The sequence below is a fragment of the Zymoseptoria tritici genome, chromosome 8 (assembly GCF_000219625.1).
Source record: "Zymoseptoria tritici IPO323 chromosome 8, whole genome shotgun sequence".
In the NCBI taxonomy this organism is placed as follows: Eukaryota; Fungi; Ascomycota; class Dothideomycetes; order Mycosphaerellales; family Mycosphaerellaceae; genus Zymoseptoria; species Zymoseptoria tritici.
The window spans coordinates 1,268,209-1,281,347 of NC_018211.1; the positions used below are offsets into that span (position 1 = coordinate 1,268,209).

General features: G+C 54.4%; 7 protein-coding genes across 7 annotated transcripts; 2 read left to right on the top strand and 5 right to left on the bottom strand.

Annotated features, from left to right (window-relative positions):
- Positions 1-81: 81 nt before the first annotated feature.
- On the bottom strand, positions 82-1,182 carry MYCGRDRAFT_27205 (uncharacterized protein; the record flags this gene model as incomplete). Its single annotated transcript, XM_003850312.1, has 3 exons — positions 82-599; positions 672-930; positions 1,123-1,182. Coding segments are annotated over 3 exons (837 nt in total), but the record flags the coding sequence as incomplete, so codon positions are not given.
- A 1,119-nt stretch (positions 1,183-2,301) lies between these two features.
- On the bottom strand, positions 2,302-3,734 carry MYCGRDRAFT_61664 (eukaryotic peptide chain release factor subunit 1; the record flags this gene model as incomplete). Its single annotated transcript, XM_003850311.1, has 2 exons — positions 2,302-2,313; positions 2,373-3,734. 2 exons carry the CDS (start codon positions 3,670-3,672, stop codon positions 2,309-2,311), a joined length of 1,305 nt encoding a protein of 434 aa, XP_003850359.1.
- Positions 3,735-4,700: 966 nt separating this feature from the next.
- On the top strand, positions 4,701-6,919 carry MYCGRDRAFT_74826 (uncharacterized protein; the record flags this gene model as incomplete). The annotated part of the gene is made up of 2 exons (XM_003850006.1): positions 4,701-5,977; positions 6,031-6,919. 2 exons carry the CDS (start codon positions 4,857-4,859, stop codon positions 6,917-6,919), a joined length of 2,010 nt encoding a protein of 669 aa, XP_003850054.1.
- A 147-nt stretch (positions 6,920-7,066) lies between these two features.
- On the bottom strand, positions 7,067-8,188 carry MYCGRDRAFT_61670 (uncharacterized protein; the record flags this gene model as incomplete). The annotated part of the gene is made up of 1 exon (XM_003850310.1): positions 7,067-8,188. The coding sequence occupies one exon, from the start codon at positions 8,066-8,068 to the stop codon at positions 7,130-7,132; it is 939 nt and encodes a 312-aa protein (XP_003850358.1).
- A 532-nt stretch (positions 8,189-8,720) lies between these two features.
- Positions 8,721-10,131, bottom strand: MYCGRDRAFT_105489 (uncharacterized protein; the record flags this gene model as incomplete). Its single annotated transcript, XM_003850309.1, has 1 exon — positions 8,721-10,131. The coding sequence occupies one exon, from the start codon at positions 10,097-10,099 to the stop codon at positions 8,861-8,863; it is 1,239 nt and encodes a 412-aa protein (XP_003850357.1).
- A 1,804-nt stretch (positions 10,132-11,935) lies between these two features.
- MYCGRDRAFT_46384 (uncharacterized protein) lies at positions 11,936-12,309 on the top strand (the record flags this gene model as incomplete). The annotated part of the gene is made up of 2 exons (XM_003850007.1): positions 11,936-11,983; positions 12,043-12,309. 2 exons carry the CDS (start codon positions 11,936-11,938, stop codon positions 12,307-12,309), a joined length of 315 nt encoding a protein of 104 aa, XP_003850055.1.
- A 333-nt stretch (positions 12,310-12,642) lies between these two features.
- Positions 12,643-13,109, bottom strand: MYCGRDRAFT_46230 (SCF ubiquitin ligase complex subunit HRT1; the record flags this gene model as incomplete). Its single annotated transcript, XM_003850308.1, has 3 exons — positions 12,643-12,741; positions 12,797-12,946; positions 13,002-13,109. 3 exons carry the CDS (start codon positions 13,107-13,109, stop codon positions 12,643-12,645), a joined length of 357 nt encoding a protein of 118 aa, XP_003850356.1.
- Positions 13,110-13,139: the final 30 nt, after the last annotated feature.

A 13,139-nucleotide genomic window follows, 5' to 3' on the forward strand; every position in this document is an offset into this window, starting at 1 on the left:
TCCCAACTCCTCCAACGCAGCATCCACCCTGCGACTCCCTCTCCGTCCTTGGAACTCCACGAAGAAAACATAATCCCACGCCCGTTCCCCGCTCGGCCGTGTGTTGATACTCGTGAGGTTGATACCGTGGTTCTTAAACACCGCCAGGCAATCCGCGAGAGCGCCGGACGAGCCATGTTGGAGCAGAGTGAAGGTGATGAGAGTTTTGTGGCGCTCGTAATCCTCCTCGTTGGTGGGAGCGTCGCATGACGGGATGTCGGATGTAGTGGAGGTCGGAGAGGAGGACAGTTTCCGCAACACGAAGAATCGCGTGCTGTTCCCTTCGTTGTCTTCGATGCCTTCGACCAGTACATCCAATGGACTAATCAGCTCGGCCGCGATTTTGGAGGCAATGGCTGCGCTGGTTCCGGATGGGTCAGCAGCGACGAGTTCGGCTGCGCGAGAGGTGGAGGATACGTCTTGTCGTTCGAGACCGTGGAGGTGTTTGCTGAGGAAGGATTTGCATTGGCCCCAGGCTTGAGGGTGGGAGTAGAGTTTGGTGATATGAGAGAGGTCTGGAACACCTGTTGATGATGATTTGGGAGGCGAGGAGCTGCATACTGGAGTGAGAGTCTCCGGTGAGGAAGACTGCTCGGATCTCCGCCATGGTCCTTCCGTGCGAGATGTTCGACGCTGTTTGCGCTGGTGACCGAGGAGACAGTGTCGGACGGGGAGGTAGATTTCTGCGTCGACGACGAGGTCCGGGTAGCGATTGTGTAGGTCGACGAAGAGGTCGAGGGTGAAGACCACGGAGCCGTTGGAGGAGTTTTCGAAAGGTACGACGCCCAGAGTGCCGGTTGTGGAGGATTGCACTGCGGCGAAGACGTCTTCGATGGAGACTTGAGGAGCGAGAGCGTGGGTTTGGGAGTTGGGAAAGACGGAGAGGGTGGCCTTGATATATGGTTAGCTGTCGTTGGTGGCATTGGTCGTATTGCGTGGAGTCATGGTGAAAGGATTGTGCTTTTGGTGCTCTCGATGTAAAGATCTTTTGAGAGGTGCAGTTTGGAAAAGACTGGAGTGTATGTGTTTCTTCATTCTTCCTCGACACATCTCGTGAGTACGGGCAAAAGCGCATCCACTGACCTGGTGTGTATACGAAGCCTTCGGACCCAAGAAGGCCACTGCGGTCTGTTGACCTTGCGCCGGAGCCATTCCTTCAATGCGCAGTCGCTCTTTCAACAAGGACGACAATTGGAGAATGCACTGACACAAAAGAAGATCGATCAGGCCCAAATTTGCTATCACCACATTTTTCTGTACATGTATTCACGTGTAGAGCAAAGGAAGCTGCGAATGGCTGGTCAAAAATTTGTGGAGCCGTCCGAGGCGCTGTCCAAACGCGGCGAAAATCGACATTGGATTGAGCGTCATTGCGAGTGAGCAATTAGAATAGAATGATCCATAGTTCCAGTTTGAGACCAGTGGGCCATGTTTGAGTACACATTGTCAAGACACTACTGATATCGATATATACAGTCTCGGATGTGACACAGGGAACGGATAGCAGCCGATCACAGACGTGAAGAAATGCGGGCAAGGAAAGTTACTGAGAAAGCTACCTCTATGAGTGTTCGAAGCATTGAGGTCGGACTTGTTTGTCTTGGTACCCTCATTCAGGATGGTCGTATGACAAGCATGTTCGACAAGTCTGTAGCTGGACTTGAAGATAAGATGGTCGATCGAGCCTTCGAACTTCTCATTTGCGACCGATCTCGTATTTGCTTTTCGATAAACTGCATCCAAGAGCACCCTCCTCCCTTGCCGATAGTCGTTGATCGTTCATAGGCATCGTTCTGCCCTGTCGCGTGAAGCCTTTGCCCGTCGCTGCAGCTGCAGATCGCTAGAACAGCTGCAGGACTCGGGACCTACGGAACCCGGCAAACCACAACGCGGCTCGAGATGCGAGTGCGTTAGACCGAGACACCAATGCGGCTCAGTGGGGAAGAGACCTATCGTGGATCGTCAGCAAACAATGTTGAGTGTATTCAATCCTCGCACATGCACGCACCTTCGGTCGATGGCTCACGATCTTCGTCGCTGACTCTCCCCCGGCGAGAGCCCTCCTGGCAGTCAACCCGCTCATGTCGGTCAGAGGAGGACTGCCTGGCCCCTCACTGGCGGATGGAATGTCTGTCTCGTTGACTGCCGAGACAGTAGCAGTGGTTTTCGCAGTCGCGGGCTGAGCGAGCTGCAGAGGAGACGCCGTCATACCATTCGGGAGGGGTAGGTCTGGTCGTGGCGCCTCGCTCTCTGCGAGGTCGTCTATTTGTCAATCTGAATGATGCAAGTCAGCTCTCCTGATTTCTTGCGCATGCTCAACCGAAATCACTCACCATCGTAGAACTCATCCTCATCATCATCCACATTAAGTTGCTCAAAGTTGAGCGCGTAGCGCAGAATGGCGCCAATACCACCAAATCCTCGCACGAACTGGTTACCCTCCGAAGATCGGTCGGAGACAAACTCGAGCGTAGCACCAAAGTCGCGGAACCTTTCAGCCAGCCACTCCAGGAATGGCATCTGATCGATGACTTCCATCTCCTGGCCAGTCTCTTTGTCCATGAACAAGGTACGGTCCTGCTCTTGTTGCTTGGTAGTGTGAAGAATGACTTCTCCGCCCTCGCTGCCCTTCAATTGCCAGCGTGTCATTTCCAGGTTCTCAAAGACGATCAAAGTCTCGGCAGCACCGGCTTCCATGGCCTTGAGAGTATCACTGATGCCATAGCAGACCTTTCCACTGTCTTGACTGATCTCGTCAAAGTATTTGTTGATCAACTTCTTCTCTTGAATGAACTTGACGTTGGAAAGGGTCTCGCCGGACAATTCGATAGCCTGGTTGAAGCCGTTCTCGCCTCCGTAGCTGACATCGACGACCTTGATGACCTTGGTCTGGAGACGGTTGTCGAAAAGATCTGACTGGTTGAGATCGTTCTTGAAATCGGCGGAACCCGCGAGGATGATACCCGACACGTTGACCTTGTCGGCGGTGATGAAAACCTGCACGGCCATTTCGGCGACCTTGCGGACATAGTTGTGACGCTTCTCCTCACGCAGACGAGCGAAACGCAGCGCAGATTGTCCACCACGTCCATGCTTCTTCGGCAAGTCGACACCAAACTTGTGCACCACGTCGCGGGTATTTCCAGACAGTGTACCGAACAAGGCACCGTTTCCATCCATGATGATGAAGCCGAACTTCTGATCCGACTCGAGCAGCTCACTCAGGGCCTCGGTGTGGAACTTGTTGTCACAAAGGTAGAGGGAGGTGTTGATTGGCTTGAATGGCTCGAAATCAATGTTGATCTTCCGCTCCTTGCCTTCGCTGGTGATTATTTCACCACAGTAGACGACCAGGCCATTTGGAGGCACCTTGGAGTACAACTTGAGACGCTGCTGTGTCGAGGTGATGGCGGAGAGAACGGACAATCGGTTGACACGCGATTTGATGTTGCTAGCAGTTCCAAACTCTTCTGCCAACATCTTGGCGGCGCGCGAGACCTGATCCTTGGGCGGAATGATCAAGCTGATCATGGAGGTTCCATTGCCACGAGCGGCTTCGAGGCGCTTGATCAGCTTCTTCACCTTCCAGATTTCGATGTTCTTTTCGGCATCGTTCGGTTGAGGAGCCGACATGACAGGAGGTGTGTTGGAGGAGCGTGCGGCGCTCCTGGTGGTGGGTAGGGGGTCGGTAGGTGGTGTCGGTGAGAGGGAGAAAGAGAGGAGGGACGGGGCGAAGTTGGGCGCGGAAATTTAGAAAGTCTCCAGGCAAGTGGGCTGAAAGGCCAACACAAAGCCCGCCTGACCGACGTCTGCCAAGAGCCCGTGGACAGTAAGCGGTCTTTGCGAGTGAATTTGCGAGTGAAGGGAGTTGACCGGAATAGATTCACGTGCAATTGGAAGGAGAGAAGGGCTGCTATATCTGTCTATCTTGATCCTCATCTACCTTATTGCTGTTTATGCGCCGCATCTCGTCGAGTCGTCGAAAGATGTATTTCTCCTTCGAGCAAGACATCGGCCAACGTGCCGCCCGGAAGCTGCTTCGGTTCTGGTTCAAGCCAACGTGCCCCACCAAACAACCTTGAAAGTAAGGTAAGCCCGAGCAGTCAAGGTTGTCTTTGGTTACTTGAGAGCATTGATCATCACAAGACGGACGACAATCGATTCGGCAATTGCTAGGCCGTTGTTGGAGATTGGACAAGAGCAGCAGCATAGTTCTACACCATGTCAGCCAGCCTCACACCGATGTCCCGTCTCGTCTTTCACCGCTCAGGTTGACAACATCGGCCAAGGCGAGATCCCTCTACCCGACCTGGTCACAGGTCATATGAGCGGTCTCTCCAGCAAGGTCGAAGGTGGTCACAATCCCTTCGCACGGCCATACCTCCGCATGTAGGCCATGGATCGTAGTCGACGACTTGACGGCACTATCACGGGTCAATGGTAGGTAGATAAGCTCCCGGAGACGCCATGCCTGCGAGATACACCGATACAAGGTCAAGTACTGACTGTATGCGGTTGAAGGAGGGCAGAAGGGATCCACTCGTCATTTGCTTGTACTGCAGTCTTGACTCACGAACAAAGTATATCATCCTGCGTCTGCACATCTCGCCTGCAGCCCTGTTGTGAGGGCAGTTCCTGCTTTCATTTCGTGGTGCTTTTTCTGCAGCTGACACTGCCTTGGTACTTCACTCCCGAGCTTCCCCATTCACTACCTAACTCCATCCCCGCAAACCTTCACGCATCATTGACATGATGTCTACGATTTTCTGACATTGATATAGCACTCGGCGGACTACCAGCGTCCTTGAATACTCGCAATGCCTGCCCAGCGGCAGCCGATACCTGCCAACTGGAACGAGTATGCGCGTGGACGTGCCGACTCGGGCGAGTCCGAAAGTCGAACCATACAATTCGACGAGACTAGCGAACAGCACCATCGGCCGTCCGAAACCTCTGGTCGACTAGATCCTTACAGCAGCCAACGCGAAGATGGACAGGAATTACGGCGAAGGAGGTCGTCGATGGCATTGGCGATACATTCTCTTCGACAGGCAGGTGGAGTGAACAGCTTGGACAACTTTGCGAGATCGTTGCAACGAGCGGTGGGATTTGTTGAGGTCACGCCGGTGAGACCGAGCTTTCGATATGGTGACGAGGATGAAGAGGAAGGAGATGGGACAGAGGAGGCTGTTGTGGGACAGACGCCGAACAGTCAACGATCGTTGTTGAGACAGCAGTTGCAAGAGTCGGGTCGAAGAACATCGGACGACGCAGTGGAGGATGAGCAACCTGATTCCGGTACGGCATCTGCTGCGGGACCTACAGAACAGGAGCCTCTGCTTCAAAAGATCACGTCTCGTACGGCGCCAGACGACAGCATCTTCCAGATCGAGCCTTCACTGGCCTCGCCATTTGGAGGAAGCTATGGCAGTACTTGGGGCTCTCTTTCCTCCCGCGTCAATGAGTCCTCCATGATGCATGCAGGTCGTCTTTTTCAAAAGCAGCAAAACCGAGTCACGACGATGCCGGATAAGGAACGGCCACCGATGATCGTAAAGACTGTTCAGGAAGATGACGGGAAGATTGTCAACGTCGTGGTAGGTCAGTCCACTCTCCCACAGACCATCTTCAACAGCGTCAACGTCTTGATCGGAGTTGGGTTGCTCGCTCTCCCGCTTGCCTTGCGGTACAGTGGATGGGTACCAGGTCTGATCTTCTTCTCCTTTGCTGGACTTTCCACCTGCTATACGGCGAAACTGCTCGCCAAGTGTGCCGACGTGGACAACTCTCTCATCACTTTTGCGGACCTGGCATATGTCTCCTTTGGTCGATCTGCACGAATCCTCACTTCAATACTCTTCTCCCTTGAGCTGCTCGCCGCATGCATCGCGCTGGTCGTTCTGTTTGCCGACTCTCTCGACGCTCTTATTCCTGGATGGTGAGTCAATAATCCAACCGACATGCGAATCTCATTGTACTGACGATCATCAGGGGCCTCACCGAATGGAAAATCGTCTGCGGCATAATCCTCATCCCGCTCTGCTTCGTGCCCCTCCGCCTCCTCTCTTTCACCTCCATCCTCGGAATTCTCTCCTGCTTCGGCATCGTACTAGCCGTCATAATCGACGGCCTCATCAAACCCGACTCACCCGGCTCCCTCCTCTCTCCCGCGAAGACCTACCTATGGCCCAAATCCTGGCTCTCCCTTCCCGTCGCATTCGGCATCCTCATGAGCCCTTGGGGTGGTCACGGCGTCTTCCCCAACATCTACCGCGACATGCGGCATCCCTACAAATACCGGAAGGGTGTCACAATCACCTACTCCTTCACCTTCACCCTCGACCTCCTCATGGCCGTCGTGGGACTGCTCATGTTCGGCGACGGCGTCAAAGACGAAGTCACGCGAAACGTCCTCACGATGAAAGGATACCCGCCCGCACTATCTGTCTTCATCGCCGTCTGCGTTGCCATCATCCCCTTGACCAAAGTCCCGCTCAACGCCCGACCCATCGTCTCCACACTCGAACTCTTCCTCGGTCTCGACGCACGGGCGATGGGTGATGCAGGAGCCGCACACGGCCTCTCAGGGCTGACGCGAGGCATCCTCAAGATCACTGTGCGGATCGTGTGCGTGATCGTCTTCGTCGTGCTGGCAATTCTGGTGCCGGACTTTGATCGCATTATGAGTTTGCTAGGCGCCGTGGCGTGTTTTGCGATTTGTCTGATTCTGCCGTGTGCGTTTCATTTGAAATTGTTTGGGAAGGAACTTTCGAAGAGGCAGAAAGTTTTGGATTGGACGCTGATTGTCGTCAGTACGATTTTGGGCGTGGTCAGCACGGCGTTTAACTTTTTGCCGAAGGAGTTGATTGGATTGGATTGATGATGAGGAGGCGGCGAACAAGATGGACGTCGGCGCTGGAGGTGGAGTCAAGTATGTGTACGCGTGTAAGATTGGAATTGGCGATTGTCTGGCTGAAGAGCGAAGCATAGCGAGCGCAACATAGCGATGTCTGGTCAGTATCGATTGTGATCTGTACACATTGGATTCTTCATCATATTCATATGCTACATTCCCCTCCCTGCCTCTCTCTCACGGCCCTGCCTCCGTCCACACGCTCCCCTTTACCGCAATCCCTCCCTCAGGCGTCTGCGCCCAAATCTCCCACTTCCTCTCGCCCGTCTTCGTCCCACAAAACGTCACTTCCTCATTACAATACAGCGGCGCTACATTCCTATACTCCACCTTTTTGATCACTTCATTCCCCTGCTTCTTCAACTCCTGCTGCAACAGGGTAACCAGGAACGTAAAACTCATGGGTCCGTGGAAGAGCAGATTCCGATGTCCCTCAATCTCCCGCGAGTACTCCGGGTCGAGGTGGATGGCGTGTGCGTTGAAGGTCAAAGCGGAGAATCGGAAGAGGAGTTTCGGGTCGGGGAGGATGGTGTGCGTATAGTCCGGTGTGAGAGTAGGTTTGAGGATTTTCCCGCCTGTTTTCGCGGCGTCGGATTTGGCTTGTTCGGGTGTGCGAGCGCGCATGAAGACGATGTTTCGCGTTTCGAGCACGCTGCAGTCGCCAAAGTCCTCGTCGCTGTCTCGCCATAGTCGCTGTCGGACGCGGTGGTCGAGGTCGTTTCTTGCTTGTTCCGAGTCCGTGGCTGTGGACATCTGTTCGACTTCGGATTTGGAAGCTTTCGCCAACCGTCGCTCGATCGCCACGAAGAGTTTCTCGTCGCCTTCTTTGCCTTTTACGGTTACGCTGCGGATGAATTCGGCGCACACGCCTCGACTGCCGTCGAGCAGGAGGGGATTGGCTTGGTTGTACAGCACGCGGCCGCCGGCCCACATGCGGCGGACGAAGGGTTCTCCGGGAGATTGGTCGGGGTTTGTGCCGTCGGGGAGCATGGCCGAGGCGCGCTTGGAGGGTTCGAAGTAGAGGAGGTGGTGGGGGATGGGGAGTTGGCGGGGTGGAGAGGTGGGCGGGAGGAGAGGTGGAGGGTCGGTGGAGGGGAGGAAGTCGGCGAGGGTCATGTCGAGACGGTAGGAGGTTTGAGGAGAGAGGTCTTCGAAGGTTGGCTGGATTTCGCGTTTAGGGAGGGAGGATTGGAGGTGTTCGAAGGCATTGTTGCGGAGGGCGGTGGTGGTGGAAAAGGTTCGTTGATGGCTGAGGAGGGTGCGGGCTAGTCGGGGGGAGTGGAGGAGAGAGGCCATGATTGAGAGATGTACCGTGGGGAGGGAGGTGGATGAGAAGAAGAGGGAGGATGCATTGTGGTGGATGGATTCTAGTATTTGTCTATCGGCAGCGATGGCGGAGCTCCCGAGGTGAAGCTACCCCGGATTCTGGATGATCTCACTCGGGTATATCGGGAATAATCTGACGTCTTCGTTTGCAACGACCATCAAGCCCCAATGAAGAATGTTCACTTCAGCTTGCTTGAAAACATGTTCAACTTCTTCACATGGAGATGCGGTCAACTTGGACGAAACGTCTCTGACGCCCTGATTGGAGCGGATCAGTCCGCCGCTAAGAAACGTCACGTCTTGAGTGATGTTGACCCGGGTAGGGAGCTACGAAAAGACGTTTTTGATCGGAGGAAACAGTCGCGAGACCGAACTCCACCGCTGGAAGGTAAGCCCACGCTCTTCCGCAACGACAAAGGCAAGATAGAGGAGAGAGACGGAATCAAGAATTGTCATGATCGTATACATGTATGTACGTGTGCATCAACCCCCAAGTAGTAAACTATAAGCAAATTTCCTCGTGCACCCCAATAACGCAGACAGCAACACTCCCAGCCAAACTCGTAATCCGTCTCATCCCAATCAAAGCAACTTGAATTTCTTCGCAGCCGTGACGGAAACAACAGCCAGCGTCAAAACCACGCCGACAATTCCAAACCACCAGCCATATCCATCGACGCCTTCTCCGGGAACGTGGACGTTCATGCCGAAAAGACCAGCGACCAAGTTCATCGGCACGAGAATCGTCGCAATGATCGTGATCTTGCCCAGCAGCTCGTTGGCTCGCGATCCCTGCTCGGTGTGCTGGAGGGTGATTTGCGTCAAATGGTTGGTGTGGCTTCGACTGAGCATCTTTTCGAAATGTCCCAGGTTAGACATCATTGTAACGATGTGATCCTGGACGTCACTGAGGTACAGTCCCACATCGCCGCGCGGAGCGACAGTGTACGATTCATTGCACTTCTTCGCAAAACTCTTGATGACATCAGCTTTGCCCCCAAGAAGACGAGAGAGCGCCATGATCTTCTTGCGGCATTCGCCAATTTGCTTGAGCATGACACGAGAGTCCTCGAAGCGGGCAGTGAAGACGGAGTCTTCGATCGTGTCGGTCTCGCGCTCGAGCTCCTCCAGTACGGGACCGAAGGAGTCGACGATCTCATCGATGAGAGCGTAACAAACCCAATCCGCGGAAAGGTTGACGTAATCGCGAAGACGACCGATACGCTTGCGGACTGTGGCGGCGTGGTGGTTCTGGCAGAAGGAGAACGTGAGCAGACCTTCGCGGAAGACGACGGCGTAAATGTTAATTGGCTCCAGGTAGTCCTCGCTTTCCTTGTCCACCGCATAGAAGCTGCGGAAGCAGAGGAAGTAGTAGCTCTTGAACAGCTCGACTTTTTCACGTGTCTCCTGCGTGGTGATATCCTCTCGAGTCAAAGGATGGACGCGGAAGGCGCTGCAGATGGCAAAGATCTCCTCCTCCGACGGGTTGAGCATGTCCAGCCACCAGACACCGCCGTCTGGGCTCAATTCGAAAAGATCGCGGAAGGTCTCGCCTGGCATCAAAAGGCCGCCAAGTTCTGGAGCGTGAATGGTCTCGTCAATCTCAGAAGAGAAGAAAGTCCATCGGTTAATCTGCTCAAAGGTCTCCGCAGCTGGCTTCACTACTTCGTCGGAGGTATCGTCGTCATTGCGTTTTTCATCCACAATACTGCCGCTTGCAACGTTCCCTGTATTCGTGAAGTAGTCGGCATTGCGAATGGACCCAGTTCGCTGGTCATCAAAGACGCGCTTCTGCTGCTGCTTCTGCTGGAATTGCGGCATGAACGGATGCGACACCGGCGTCTTGGTGTGTGTCTGGGCGATGAATTCCTCAAGATCCTCGTAGTCGATCGTGTACGTGTTGGGAGGATCCTCAGGTGGGAAGCAAACATCCTCGGCCACAGAGCTTCTGATCGAAGCAACATCAGATCGAAATCCAGGCGCATTCTCCTCACCGAAAGTTGGGCGACGGCGATTGTTAGTGCCAGCATTAGAAACAGTCCGGTGGATAGATGGGTGCTCAGAGGGCGCTCGGCTGTTGACCGTGCCCGAACGCCCACGCTTGGCCGGCGCAAATGCATCTACTGAATTTGGAGGAGAAGTGGACCGGTTCGACTGCCCACTGCGAATGGAGGCGGCGTCGTCTGCCGCGCGGCGAAGATTTTGGCGCCTCGGTATGTTTGGACTGTTAGATCCTTGCATCTGGCGGCGTCGCTCCTTGTGCCAGTCTTCATCGGCCGAGTGGCGGGAATGGCGCGATGCGCCTGAACGGTCCGACCTGTTGCTTTTGATGCTCTTGTCGTCCTCGATGGCATGCTCAAAGTCACGAACAATCGATCCATGGTGTGCTTCTGCTGGGGGAAGCTCGAGTCGTGGGATTGAAGGGCGCTCGCCTTCAACGAGACTGGCCAGAGTTCCACGGCGCCTGTGAGCAACAATCTCTGGGCTCGCAAGCGGCAGACTGTCGGGCTGAAAGCGATGGTCGTCCAAGTCGGGCTCTGGTGTGCTGTATCTGGTCTGAGACCTCTCAGAGTGTGGAGTATTCATTGCGACGGTGATATCGGTCTTTTCGTTGATGACGTCGTTCCTTTGTCTGGTTGGCCAGGATCGGCTGTACGAAGTATATCGAGCGGTGTATGGTCCCGTCTAATCACGGCAACGTCTCGTCTTGACTCTTCGGGTGCGGTCACTGCGCGCAACCGGTTCTCAAAAAGAGCAAGTTAACCCATCGGTTCTTGTTGGTGTGTATCCTCAGCCGTGTCCAGCGGAGTTCGTGGTGGATTGTTCGGTCCAATTATGGTGGCTGCTTGATGTCGCCTCCAATGAACCGGAGTGGTCCAAGGAGAGGGCGGACGAGGTAGAAGAAACGAGTCCCCGCCAACTTGGTGGTATTGGGAGTGGAGTGAGTGTTGGTTATGCGCTTGCAGTAGAGGCGAATCGAAAATGCCTCAGTCGAGTCAGCCAGGTTCGGCTGGGTGGGATGCGGTGAACCGGTTAGTCAATAATGGGACATTGACGTGATGAAGTGTATGGTAGCGGGCGTGGTGTGTCCAAGACAGTGGTGTATCTGTATCGTGTGTATGTTGTATGGTGTAGACCGAAGTCGTTGTGTGTCGAGGAAGGGAAGAGGGAGAAGGCGAGGAAGAAGAAACTGTCCTGGCTTTTCCGGCTTTGCACGTGCGTGAATTCAGGTTCGAGATCTGCCGCCCAATGGGGACAAAGCCATGCTCCCACGCTTTGGCTGGGTCGGAATGAAACATTCTTGAAATAAATGGCCATCATGGTTGCAGCCCGATGAGTCGCAAGGCATCTGACTCGGGGCGAGAATTCGGGGGAAACACTTCGTCTCAGCAGTCATCATGTCGACCGGGGGCACGTTCAGGTACACGAGGCGTGGACGATCGTGCACCCGACCAGCCCAGGTACATTCATGCGAGAGATGTGGCTCAGGATCGAGACGGCGTTCTTGGCACGTGAATCCCGAAGCTAGCGGTCTCCCGCGTGTCATCTTGAATCTTGAATCTTTGGGTTGCTCTCACCTTGGTAGCTCCCGTCGTCTTCACCAAGTCCAAGAGGTAATTCCAACCACCACAAACCTCTCTCGACCGCACACACAACATGGATCAACTCCTCGAGCAAGCCCGCTCAATCTACGAGGGCGAAATCGTATGTCTTGCTCATTGCGAATTAAACTGCCCCTCCAACTGACAGCTGGCTTCAATCAGGACTTTGAAGGTCAGCGACTCGCCGAATACCTCACATACGGACTGCTGTCCTTCGTCGGCGCACTCGCCTTCCTCGTCGGATTCATCAAACAAGACATCTACCAAATCATCTACATTGGTCTCGGCGGCACCGTCCTCACATTCCTCGCCGTCGTTCCTCCGTGGCCTTACTTCAACAAGCACCCTCTGGCTTGGCTGCCACCAAGATCGGGGAATGGCTCTCTGCAGGCGTTCGACATCCAGGTGGATGGGAAGAAAGTGAGCTGAGGAAATGTCTTGAACATGGTCAAGCAATTGGAGTTTTGGGAGTTTGGAATCATGGACTGGGAAAAGGGGACATATGCTGGTCGTGATATCTCCATTTGCTGCAAGCTTGAATGCTAGACAGTCGGGCTACAGCAATCCATTGTGCTACGCCTCTGCTGGACACTGTCGCTACTGTATGCTGTCTGTCCATGGTCATCTTGTGGTGCGCTTGCCGCCTCGAACTTGCGCATACCACTTCATGCCTTGGAACGTCGCGCAAGGCATCGTCATGCAGGTCTCGTGTCGTGATGAATCATCCTCTTCTCGTAGAATCTCATAGCTCCTCCACCCTGCTCAGCGACCATACTTCTGGAACTCCCAGTCTCGATTGTCCAGCGGGCAGACCTGGCGTGTCTTGAGCCATCTCGAGATGCAGTGGAAGTGGAAGGCGTGCTGTTGGAGACCTTGTTAGCGAGCGAAATCGAGTTCCATCATGGGCAGCTCTTACATTGCAGATTCCCCAAGCGACTGTGCACTCCTCGCTGGTCGCCGAAGCTTGGTTGGCCTGACAGTCGATACACAAGTCCATGATGTGGTTTCTGCAAATGGCGCAGTTATCCACAACGATGTCCCATGCCCAGAGCGCGACGGCGTTCCACTATCACCTATGTCAGTTCCCTTACTCAAAGCTCTGGATGTTCTGTATGACCCACCTTCTTGACCTCGAATCGCTTCTTGCCATCCGCTTCGCCGCCTTTTGCACCAGCCTTGCTCGTCGCCACCGCCTTGGGTGGAGCATCGGTCATGTCGACGTCAGCCATGGTGTGTGAGTTGGTGAAGTTGATCGATTC